The sequence below is a fragment of the Perca flavescens genome, chromosome 1 (assembly GCF_004354835.1).
Source record: "Perca flavescens isolate YP-PL-M2 chromosome 1, PFLA_1.0, whole genome shotgun sequence".
Taxonomy (NCBI): Eukaryota; Metazoa; Chordata; class Actinopteri; order Perciformes; family Percidae; genus Perca; species Perca flavescens.
In genome coordinates, this window is record NC_041331.1 from 655,207 (window position 1) to 668,623 (window position 13,417).

General features: G+C 39.7%; 1 protein-coding gene across 2 annotated transcripts in view; it reads right to left on the reverse strand.

Annotated features, from left to right (window-relative positions):
• Nucleotides 1–976: 976 nt before the first annotated feature.
• The window catches only part of ntrk3b (neurotrophic tyrosine kinase, receptor, type 3b), a 204,773-nt gene continuing 192,332 nt past the window's right edge, over nucleotides 977–13,417 (reverse strand). For both annotated transcript variants that reach the window (XM_028586046.1, XM_028586038.1), the window contains 2 exons: nucleotides 5,397–5,555; nucleotides 977–1,487 (listed from right to left, as the gene is read on the reverse strand). In XM_028586046.1, the coding sequence (XP_028441847.1) occupies nucleotides 1,302–1,487; nucleotides 5,397–5,555 (345 nt within the window). In that variant the 3' untranslated portion in view covers nucleotides 977–1,301. The remainder of the gene's footprint in view (nucleotides 1,488–5,396; nucleotides 5,556–13,417) is intronic.

Here is a 13,417-nt window from a genome sequence, read left to right on the forward strand (position 1 = left end):
TTAATCTGACAGATACGAGAGTAGCAGCAATCTTCTTCATAATTCTCAGCAGGAAAGCGAATAAGTGTATTTCCCAAAATGTCTAACTATTTCTTTTAAGTTACAGATTTTATTTTTTAAATGTGAGGCAGCTCACCTGCAGGACAAATGATTCATACTTCCAGTTACAAAAATGTTTTCTTTAGAGTGGAAAAGCAGTTTCACACCACAACGCCTAACAATGACAGAGCAGTTTTTCAAAGCGTGCGTATGTGTTTGAGGGGTGTGGTGTAAGATATTACTTATCAACGTGTTATTCTTGCCATAAAAAGCAAATGAACTGGAAAGTAAATATGAGGCTTCATCACCTCTTTGAAAAGTGTGGTGTTGATGGCTGCGAGTTGTCCCCCCATTCTCCACAGTCTCTGTGATTCGGTGTCAGCTGACTTTTCAAACTGTATTCACTGCCATTCGCCTTCACCACATAAGACAACCTACCATCACTGACACAGGTCATTCCCAAGATAAATCTCCTCTACATTAGGATGAAAACAAATACCATAGCTTTATACTTTAGCCACCCAGATCACAGTCAGAAAAGGAACCAAAATAACACCGAAAAAATAAGTTAACATAATTTTGACACATAGAATTTTACAATATGTACATTATTTTTTAAATTAAAATAGATTTGTCGGTTGTCTGATTGGGTAGGTCCTCTACAGCACGCTCCTTTTTTATCAGAGTTCCCATTAAAAGCTCCGTGCCAGCCAGTCAGAGTGCAAGTAAGGCTACCATCGTCAAGTCCCTGCCAATAGTTTGTCGGTGACGTCTTCGGACAGGGCCGAGCCCTTAGCAACACACATGGCAGACCCTTTAACACCCTGACAAAAAGAAATAAATATAAAATATATGTAATATTTCTATATATATTCATAAAACCAAACCCAGAATAGATTTTAACTCTGATGTATTCTCTCCATAATATAACTGTGGCCATTTTCCTTTTGCCAGTCCACTTTACTTTGTATCCATTTCTGTGTATTTTTGCAGTTTTTCGAGAAAAAAAAAAAAGAGTCTTCTTCAAACCTGTACATCTTATACGCAAGTAAACAAAATGTAAAAGTGTGTGTTTTTTGAATACGTTTTATCCACTATATCCAAAAGTGTTGCAGGCACTTAAGTCCTTCCCAAACATTGTAGGTGGTTTTCGACAGTGGAGTAGGTTGGTTTGGTTATTCCTGGATTGGTGTGGGTTGGTCTGTCTGTATGTCTCTGTCGTTCTGTCTGTCTGGTGAAGAACGGGCCACCCCGGGCCACTGCTAGCCCAGGATGTCCAGGTAGACCGGCGTGGCTTTCCCCATGGCGAACAAGACCTTCTGAATGTCCTTAATGTTCAGTCGCTGCTGCGGTTCCCTCTGCCAGCAGCCCAACATGATGTCATATACCTCCTTAGGACAGATCCGTGGCCTCTCCAGAACCCGACCCTGGGTTATGCACTCAATAACCTGCAGAAGAGACAGGGCAGTGGAGTGAGACAGATGATTTTCACTGACTGATTGCTTTGGTTTGGTCATAATGAGAAACCGGTGACACTGAGCAGACTGTCCTTTGAGGTTTGAACTAATGAAACTGAGATGAAAATATAAACTGTGTGCATTCATTCTTAAAATTGTCCAATAATAAACGGGAAACAAGATTGTTTTTTTCTGTGCCGCAGCACAAAATAACAATAATACTGAAGATCCGTGGGGGTGGATGTTCAAGATGTTGCTGAAGGAGGGATTGATTATTTCTTTGTTGGACTTGTGCTCTAATTAGCCAGATGACTCATTGCTGTTGTGACAATTTGACTTCATTTTGTGTGTCAATTCTAGGCCAAAAGAATGGATGGGGTCTATTTGTGTGTAATCACTGTGGCTGCACTGAAGAACTGCACAGCATTTTGTATTTATTTCTTAAAGCATTGTCACCTCATACAATGCATTTTCTTAGTTAATGAAACCAGCTCCAACATATTATTCTTTTTACAAAGATTTTCAGTTATAAAGGCGTAGAACATTACCAATACAGCTGAAGAGGAAAAATGAAAACTCTCCCCGTAAGACATATTATGGTGTCATGCAATTTCATGCTCTTGCAAGCTAGCAGCACAACAACACGGTGTCAGAGCAAAGCATTTGATAATCTACTGCTATCTGAAGCCTAATTTTCAGGAAAGAATGCACAACACACCTAATCTGTGTTTAAATGAATATGATTTCACTGGCTTTGACTCAAGAGTGTCAACAAACAATACAAAATATTACAACAACCAACTGGGAAAACCCTATTCTGTTGTTCTTAGACACTCAACTATACCTTTCTTTAAAGAGATTGGGAGGCGTGCTTTAAAGTTAAAAGAACCATCAGATTGCAATAATTTGCCAGACTCACTCAGATCAAATTACTTGTTTCTTCACTTTAAGACCTCTCTGCTTGTTTACACTAAACCTTCTTGTTTATGATTGTATGTAGCTTGATTTTAAGTCTGTGAGGACTCAGTATTTTGACGTAGATGACTCTTGTAGCAGATTTAGCAGATGTGGTTTTAAGGTGTAGGGACAGCCCTTATGTGTATGTCCTTATTGATGTTACTGTGTTCATTGTTCTGTTTTGGTGGATTGTTCAATTCATTATCATTATTTATATTCATATTATTATTTATGTATTTATGTTTAAACGTCTCTTAACGTCCATGTTTTGTGCCTGAGGACCCCCTTGAAAACGAGATGGTGCATCTCAAGGGGTTTATCCTCTTATTCAATTTTTAAATAAAAACAAATGTTAAGAGGGAAAAAAGCACTGCTTTCTCTCTACTGTTACATTCTGTTTCTTATGTCGTTTTTACCCAAGGATGAGAGGCCTGGCAGACAGACTGCCTTGAGACTTAGACTGCGGGGATATAGCATCAATTCCTGCAAAGACATATGATAAATTCCCAGATCTCAAACATTACAAACAACCAGTAGTAAAGGCTGCAGTGGTCATGGCAACAGCATCCTGCCAAATAGATGTTGAAGAAAATGATCCTGGGAGTAAAATGAATGACAGAGAATCCAGCTAATTTACAGCTGTAACATTGTTGTGGTTATATGTTGGTTGAAGAGGAATTTCCACTGATCCACTGATTTAGCATTACACTCCTAATACATTGTAGGTCTCATGATGGACAGTTAAAAAAAAAAATCAACAAACAACAACAAACTTTGAGTATTGAAGACAATTTGGACAGTTCAACAAGGCAGGCCTGCTTGGTTCTTTTGGGGAATAATTGTAAAGATTTACAAAGAAAATGTTCACGTCATTTACTAACTGGACGTTTTGGAACAGATTGGTGGGATTGCTGTTGACAACATACACACGGAAAATTATGTTTAACCATGTATCTATATATATATATATATATGTATATACTGATTTAAATAGCTCACGTTACTGTATTGTGTGATCAGTTAACTTCATTTAATATTGTATGTGGTGTTTTCTTTTGCGGGGTGCAAAATTTCCTCCAAAACAAGTTCCTTCCTGAGACTATTTAGCAGAGCCACCGTCACTGCATCCGGAGCTTAGTGCCGCCCAAGAGGACTGTGATTGGTTTAAAGAAATGCTATCCTAGAATGTATTTGTGCTGTAGCCAGACATTACTGCACAGCACTGTGCCTGACACGATGGATTTTTGTGTGATTTTTGCTCCTGCAATTCTCGTCTGATCTCGTGATAAGGACTATGTATGACCACTTCATAAAATAATTTTTTGGCATTGGACATGGAAATGGTTTAGAAAACAGAAGTTTACCGGTGCTTAATGGAAAGCAAATAATGCAACTTTCTGTAATAGAAAAGGAGGACCGTGAAAACAAAGAGTGTATTTTGTCACCATAGCTCTATGATCCCACCAGTGGTCATAGAGCTCGTGATAAATGCAGCACGACTCCCGTCCCACAACTTAACAAGCTACTCAGATGGACAGATAAGCAGCGGGAGTCTCAGCTGCTGGAGGAGGATCAGCTGCTGCATAGAGAGCCAGGCAGGAGGGTCACTGCTGAAGTTAGAGACTAGTTCATCCTTGACCTCTGGTAGCTCAGGTATCTTAGCAAAATGTTAACATGTCATGTCCCCTTTTATTTCATCTGAAGTAGCTTCAGAGTTGTTACATTATCATCTTCACTCACAACCTGGCAGAATTTTATATATTCTGTATCAGCTTGTTCCAGCTCTTCATAGAAGCTTTGTGTTTATACTGAGTGATATATACAAACCTATGTTTTTATTTTTTTTTTATGGCTGCACTATCCCATCAAATGTCTTGTGCATCACTGTATACACATTAAGCCTGACATATTTGGAAACTACGCAATCTCCTTTAGAATTTAAAATAAAATTCTGTGGGTTGGAAAAATGTTTGCCAGCATGGCAGTTTGTAATGTCTTTTTCTTCCCTGGAAAACAGTATTGGAAAGCGGTGGAGCCTATAGAGCGTTGTGGAGAATGATGCCTGTTTGAAACAAGTTCCCACAGTACACAGCTGATCATTTATCATTGTCACTGATACCCATTTCTAATTGTTGCTGTAATGTATAATTGCATAACTTGTTGTGCAAATCTGCATAACTGAAAAATAAGTACAATATTCCAGTCAAACATTACCTGAACACCAAATTGCAATAGTTAAAACAGCTGATGGTGGATTTTCACTTGTATGGCTATGACATAATACGGTGCTCATCTCATTACATTGTCATAAGGTTTTGGCAATGTAGTTTAATCAGCTGAGTGTTTCAAAAATCTTTCACCTCAAGATGTACAGAAATGTGGTTATACCTATTTGTGTCAAGCCCCAGAACATATTGATGTTTCAATTGAAATACTTTTAAGTGCAATGCATGCCAGGTTATTCTTTTAGGTCAATTTCATTTTCTCAATATGCGCGCTTTACAGGAGTAATCCTAATTGAATTTTATTGATTCAAAGCAGAGCTTCCAATGAAAAAAAAAACAATCATAAGTGTTATGTAATGCGGCATCTTGTCTGGTGGCATCAATTTATCACCTCGTTGGGCCAGCTCGAGTCTCAAAAAGAGGCAGTAGATTAAGATCCAGAGTGGCAGTGTTCATTTAATCTGCTTTCCCTTCAGCTCTCGATGCTCTGTGAAGGAACGCCAAGCTATTTGTTTCCTACTTTAAAAACAAATCAATTCATTTACTGTTTCTTTGTGATTTGAAATAAACACATTTACTTGAACAGAAAAAATAAAAAGCCTTTAACATTTTTCCATTGGATAACCTGGAGCTGTAATTTTCAATGTGTGCATGAAGGCTTGCAGTACGTTCTTTGTTAATAAATAAGGTTTATCTAAATGCTTCAGGCGCGTTGTACCTCGTTGTTGCCCAGCTGAAACCAAGGCTGCTTCCCATAGGTAAAGATCTCCCACAAGATGACTCCAAAGCTCCAGACGTCGCTTTCCGTGGAGAATTTCCTGTACATGATGCTCTCTGGGGGCATCCAGCGAATAGGTAGCATGGTATGTCCTCCAACCTGAGGAGAAGGGACAAAAAACAAAGGAGATATTTATTGCAAATGAAATGTTGAAGCTAAAAAAACAGATTAGAAAATTCAGGCAGGCGTCTGGGGATTAACTGACCTTGCATGTAACTGATACAACGGGCTTAACATCTCATGAATGTCTGCTGTGCAGTTGGATGTTGACACTGACACAATACAGGAAAATGCCGACTTATCGGCCACCTGCTCTGCATGTATCGAATCGCAGGATGCAAAATTCTTTAGGTTAAAGGTATTAAACCTCCCCTTTTGTTCTTGATGGAAAAGAGCAATCGGCAATCCCTTCTCTGTAGAAGTACTAGCACAAAGCAGAGAATCAGAGTCTCAATCAGTGTTTCAAATAATTTGGTTTCAACCAAGGGGTTAAGAAAACCGCTGAATGCATGTTCAAATGGATCCTCATAGTAAAGAAGTTCATGTGGCTGCTAATGTAAACGTGATTAAACTCTACATTCCAACATGTAAACCTCCTGCATTCATATGAAGGCTTGCATGTAGCCAAGTGCCAGCTGAGATGGTTTACATCTGCTTTAAACTCTCTAATGTATTCAAACCAGCAACACATGAAATGAAGTCTCCCTTGCTGTAAATCCTCTGAGGCTGGATATTAATCGATTAAACAATCCTCCATTAATCATCCTTGCTCTCAGCTTCCATTAGCAGGCATTGTTTTAAAATCTATTTCTCATTCATGTCATTACAGTGTTTTAATGAGCTGGACAAGACTGATGTGGGAATGAGCAACAAAGTATTGCAAGTTTCAGCTCAAAACCCTCGGACAGTATTAATTACAGTGATGATTGTGGAGCTCAGGAGTCACTATGGGCAGATAATATTATTAACATGCTGCTGTGATTTGATGTAACGCTTGCTGCAGAATGCCGAACTGCTGCTGTGATTACTTTCCATCCTAAGAGAAGTGTTTAATAGTTCAAAAGGTCGTCTTGGGTTAAGTTGTTTTTCTTCCTTTTTTGGTCAAAGTTAAGCTCAAAATTAATTTCCATATACTGTACAATAAATATGATGGTCGGCTACTGACTTAGGCACATTTAGTAAAACAAAGTCCTACAAAAAATATAATATGTGGTATCTAAAAAAGCTGAAGTACAACAAAAATGTAATGGAAAATCTGGAGTACAAATGGAATACTACAAAGAAAAAAAAATACAAATGAATTGATAGGTTTGAGTAAACACTTAATAAAGAGCCAATAGAGTATATATTGCAATATACTGTCAAACTTAATACACACTCCCTACCTGATCATGTAAATACATTTAAACATTCAATCAATTTAATTCCAAGTGTCAATGTGTTGTTTTATAATAACACTGGGAATACATTGCAATACCTACAATAACTATTATATGGATTTTGTTGTCCTAATCACTTCCTTCCTTGGTGATTTTTGCTGCCATTTAGTTGTTGTTATCTGCTTTAGTTTTTGGCTTTTGCTGTTGTTATCTTGATATTTTTGTCAAGATAACAAAAAGATGGATATTTAAGCCCCTTTGAGTTTAAAAAAAAAAAATCTCTTATTCAGTGAAAGTACTCCTGCAGCGTATCAGGTCAGACATCCATCATCGCAAACCACCCATCCATCCATTCATTCACGGATCCATCTATCCAACCAACCATCCATGCGCCAACTATCCTTCCCAGCTCTTTTCTGTGCTTAAGGGCACTACTTTAAAATACCATCAGCTCTGAAATCATCATTAGGACAACCTCTTACTGTAGCTGCATTCGCCCTCACACGGCTCCTCTGGATTACAACACAATCACATTCATTTAATCATAATAAGCTCTTCTCCCAACTCCATTTACCAGCTCCAACATCTGTGTGCCTTCAGCTGTGAGGATTGTGAAGCATTTTAAGTATCGAGAAGAGAAGAAAAAATCATCTCAAGTCTTACTAATTACCTCCTAGTTCCGTAGCGCGCTCATTGCACATTTCCTTTGAAAGTCCAACACAATCTCTGCCGTGTCAGCTTGACACGGCAGATGAATCTTCTGAATGTTTTTTAAAGAAACATGAGATTTGTCATTCTGCCAAAAGGCTGTTACTTCCTGGGCATTCATACGGAACGTCCTCTAGTTTGTTTGTACACTTCATCAAATTTAGTTGCTGAGTGCGAGGCCTCTGTTTGTTTGCCTTTACTCGTCCTTCATCTATAACCTTCTCCGGAGTCTTGGATTGGCCCGCACCAGTTATTTGTAGATTATTACTATGCCGCCAATGCTTGATTCTGTGTGAAAAAAACAAACAAAGCCGGCATAGCAGACCTTCATTGCGATGCTGTTGTGGAGTTTCGGTTTGAAAGTGACTGTAGCGTCACTTTAAGAGCGGCTGATGCCACCGCCTCCGAAGAGACTTAAGAGTCCACCATTGACACCTAAAGTAAAGTGTACTCTTTAAACAAAGAGCTTTGAATAACTGTTGTTTAACTCAGAAAGCCCAAGACATCTTCAACTTCAACTTCTTTATCCTCTCAATATTGGATCTACACTAGGGTTCTAGGTATCGTGTGCCATATGGACCCCCTGGACCTCCTCAGTGTTACCCCTTGTTATGAGTGTCTTGTAAAAGTCAATAACTGTGTGTAGTCTAGAGCGTTTACTGCACAGTCATATCACAAGGCTGCATGCCTTGCTTACATTTAACACAAATCGATATGTGTATACATAGCCTGGAGGTCAACAAGACCATTAGAGACAGTTTTCTACAACACCTATATGCTGACTGTGAATCAAAAGCACACTCCATTAACCTCCAGAATGTCCAACTTTTCTCTTAGAAGTCTTTCAGCAAAACAAACATCATTTCACTTCCATTCCTCCTTCACTGTAAAACTATCATTTAATGCTGTAGTCAGTCTTTAACGCTTTATTCTCTTTGAACGAGTGATTAGATGAAAGTGGAACTAAAGCTGTGACTTCAAAAATAGTCTTAAAACGTTTATCAAAATAAGTGGACTTTGAATATTGAATAGACAGCGGAATTTTGTCATGTTGAATCGATTGACTCCTTAGCACACTGTGTTTCAAAAAAAATTTTAATCTTAAAGTCCAGAGAGGGTTTGCTGAGCAAACGCTTATTTTTCAGTTCCATCCTGCTTCGCATTTATACATTTACACACATTTATGCCTCAGAGCCGCCCAGTCCAACCACAGTCTTCTACTAATCCCACCAGGGGTTGAGTGCCCTGCTCAACTGCATCTCAGTATATCTCAAGGTTGTAATCTGAGGAGAGAACACTTTTGTGTTGTTTTCCCCCGGATCCTCCAGTCACATTTCTGCTTCTCAATAACTTGCCCAAGGGCATTTGAGTCTCAAAGACAGAAACATCCTTTACCTCCTAATTTTTCAAACTCCTACCCTGTCAGCTCCCTCTCCCAGACTACAAGCTAATGGCCAAATGAACACTGACTCATACTCCACCTGGTCTCATTAGACATTACATGTTTTAGCATTGTACACAACATTAATAATTAATATCTATGCCGAGACCAGTCGCCCCCGTTGTGTAAAAGCTCTTAGCCGAGCATAGCTGGGTGGGCTGAAAGTGAGGTGAAGGAGTTGGCGAGGGGCTGTATACCAATCTGTCCCCCTGTGGAGCTTTAGAAAGATTAAACAAAATTAATTAAGTTCCTGTTAGTCTAAATGACTTATCTGAGGTCCACCCAGCCCATTGCACGCAAGGCTAAAGCTCATCAGATGCATACTAATGATTCAACCACTGCTGCTGTGGCGAGGGCATTCAAACTGGCTGACTCTCTGCTTCCCAAATGATTGCAAGCTATCACCTTGGGTTTTTGTCACAAGGCCATGGCTATTAGCTTGGAACATGGGGGAAAAGAAAAAAAAGGCTGAACACATAATAAAAATAAAATAATTGCCCCAGTAATTATCCTCATCTTTCTCACTCAATGTCACATCGAGAAGCTGGCAATGCTCTGCGGGGAGTGAGGAATGAGTCTGGGGCTTTTTTTGTTGCTGTGTAAACTGGATTAGTGCTCTGCCTGTCCCACCGTAGCAGGGGAGTGATTGGATTAACGGCGTGGAGAGCACAGCAGCATGGCAGGGGGATAGATTACTGCCCCACTTGGGCTCTTCGATGGGCGCTCTGTGGCCTGCAGAGAGCCCTGGGAGGCCCCAGACATCTTGAAGGGCCCCGATAACCATCTAGACACACTCTCTCTCCCTGCTCTAACCACGTTGCTATCTCTGCTCTCCCAGCTCAAACAGCAGCGAACACAAGTTCCATTTTAGAGGCTATGATGTCCATTAGGTTTCTACCTGCTGCGCTGCTGCCAAGTGGAGATAAAGTGGTATCTACTCTGGCCGCAGCATGCCAGTGGGTGGTGAAAGTTTCTGAAGATTTTCAAAACACACACACACACACACACACACACACAATTGCTTTCATGCAATTTCACAATCACATTTTTTGTATTTAGCTTTCCAGACCGACTTGTGCAATTCAATGTGTGGATGAGCTCCTTAGTGTTGCTGACTTTGTAACTGCACTCTGAATATGAAACGATTAGCATTACAGCCCTGTGATGCCGGTAAATTAGAAGAGAATGCATAGGAGTGCCTTCCACATGGGTTCAATTTGGTGATAAATGAGTAACAAGACTAAGAGTCTACAGACATGCTGGCAGCTCTGTGAGGCTACATTTAGGCACAGCAATGCTGGCGCTAAATGCTAACATCAGTGTTCTAAAATGAAAATGCTCAAAATGTTACACTTTGGTTTTTGTATGGATTACAACATGTAACGTGTTCATTGGTGAGCTTTGGGGGTGCTGGTAAACAGATTGTGTTACCTTTGAACAAAGCCAGGCTTGCTGTTTTCCCCTGCTTCTGCTAAATGCTAAGCTAAGATAACCAGCTGCTGGCAGTAGCTTTATATTTACTCTACAAGCATCACCTAAGTCTTGCCAAGAGAGCGACTAAGCATATTTACCAAAATGTTGAACTTTCTCAAAAGAACTGTATTTCTTGCGGCAGACTTCCTCTAAAGTCAACAGTAGCGCCTTCTTCATTTCTTAGATTTATTACTCAATAAGAGAGTGATCATGTCAGGAGGCAGGAATGCTAGGCTAAGGAAAAAAAAAGGCCCAAGGAGAGAGGCAAAAAGAGTTTTTTCATCCCTTCATGCAACAGTAATACATATGGCCTGTGTACTCATTAGAACCAAGCTGCACACAGTTTTGAGGAGCTTGTGCTTGTTAAATAATGCAGCAGAGGAATGGCTGTTTGATCCTTGAAACAGAAGAAACCTGGGGAGCATTTTTCTTCAAAGCAAAGCAGTACAGGTAAGTGGAGGCTTCCTGGCAGAGTCACAAAGAACACTGAGTCCTTGAAACGGAGTCATTCTATTATAACATTGTTACTGTCTTTGAGTGCCATTAGTCCGATCCACAAATGCAGATTCTGGCTTTAAAACTATATTTATATATCCAAGCGAAATGTTAAGATCGTATTGCTGTTTCCTTCTACTACCTTACTAAGGTTAGATGGACACAGGCTTTTTTTCTCAAAACCACCCTCCTTTATATTCAGACAATCATCACTCATGGAAATAAGAACCATGAACAAACTCCTGCCATTGCTAAATGAAAACATGCAGGATGCAAGCAAACCTCTGCACAAAAGTCTAACGATTTTTTAATATTCTCAAGCAAAAAAGTAGAAACTGGAAGCCTCTACATATTATCCTCTGACAGGGAACTATAAGTCATAATATGGCTGTAATGAGCTGTTTTGAAGCCATTTATCTCCTTGTCTGGAAATCTTTCAGAAAGCTAAACTGAAAAACTTTTGTAGTACTTTTTTATGTCACCAGAAATTGAATTTAACACAAATTACAAAAATGCAATTACTGTATAAAATCAGTGAGCAGCTTTATTGGACCCCTGATTCAACATAACCAATGACTATTGTACAAATACTACTGGGTATTATAAGAAAAATTAAATTTGAAAAATGAATTTTTTTAGACTGTATTTTTAGACCATATTTGACATCATACACAAACATTTTTGTAACTTTTCTTTAATAATTTCATATTAGAACATTGAGTATTAAATAACTTTTAGATTTTCTCCAAAACTTCTCCAAGACTTTTCTGTCACTCAAACAAATCTTAAAATAACAAGTGCTACCTAAAAGTGAATTGCAATATATCCCACTTTACCTGACGGTCTGAATAAGTCGCTAGATTTGCCGCTAGTCGCTTTTTAGAAATAAAGTTGCTAATAGGGTCTGAAAAGTCTGAGACAAACGTTGGTTACTGTCTGATGTGAACCATCGCGAGGTGCAGAGAATGGGCACAGAATGGGCTATAGCTGAGGCTGGTCACCGGTCATGGCCCATCAATCAGTGCATCTCTACAAATTAGCTGTCAAGGGCCCTAGATGCTGTTCCTGAAACATTTCTGGTAAAAAAACAAACAATATTTCTCTCAGTCTTCCTACTTTAATGCATAGGCATCTTTAGAGCATTCACTGTCATTTATACTGTCCTAAACATGCATAATTCATTGCTTCACTCTCTGAACTCAGTGAAACATTACCTGATATATCGTGAGGCAGTGGTATAAAACACCTACATAGCAGGTGCCGGTGCTGGCGGCAGCCTGTGCAGGATCTGCAGTTCACTCTTTTGAAACAACACAAAAGCGCATTCAGAGCAGGCGGAGCAGAAGGATATGACAGATGGGTGTGATTTAGGACAATATTCATCTCTTTCTTTAGGTTGTTCCCTCCTGCTGCGAAGTGTCTCGGGAGTCCCAGAGGGCAACAAGCGTCAATACGACTAGTCAGCGATGGGAGGATTGTGTACTTGGCAGGGCGCTGCTATTTATAATCACTCAACACAGGGAACGTGTCCAATACGGTTAGGAGCTCTTATCTCTGGGCTCTGTCAATATTCCTCTGTGTAGGCGGGCAGCGATGCTATCACAATGCACCAAACAGCAGCGTGAAGCTGGGCAAGGCCACACACACAAGGCCACCCCCCCCCACACACACACACACACACACACACACACACACACATACACCCCACCTTAAATTCAAACTGACACTTTTTTAACAAACTATTTCTCTGGTTTCTGACTAATCCAGCATACATATTTGCAAGAAATATTCCTCACTGCAGTGTGTGCGTCTGTATGTGTTGATTCATTAAATTATTCAATAAATTATTCAAACGTCTAAACCTTCCTCAATAAGTGTACCACTGAGTTTGATAGCAGGAACCAATGCAAATTCTTTTGATTTATTTTTTATTTTTTTTACTATGTATCTTGCTGCATATTCCCCTTTTATCACACTGTGGTCCTTTTCACTACTAACTCCATTGTTAGCCAGCGCAGAGAAAGTGTAGATACATGTGGAGTGACCAGCTGCTTCTTTTCACCCGTCAGTTTTATGTGCTCGGAGATCCAGCCCGCACTGCACACCCTGAGCAACCAGCATGAGTCTTTAGTGTAGTGTCAAGGACATGATCCCTCACTGGCTTCCTACTTATGAATATGACTGAGTCGGGCACCACAGTACCCCACAACACCCTGACACTCCCTTATTAATATACTGCATCTTTCACTCACAGTCACTTACATAATCTAAGAGTATAGCAGCCCGGTCTCATGGCAGTTCGTGTAAATGTGACGTTATTGTAATCTATTGATACGTGTTCACGGAGATGTTTTTGTCGGTTTTTACGTGGCGGACAACACGAAAATGTGAAGTAATGTATTTCAATGGGAAGCATATTTTGTGGCCAGCACGAAAATGGTATTGAGTAATATAAAAAGCCAAAA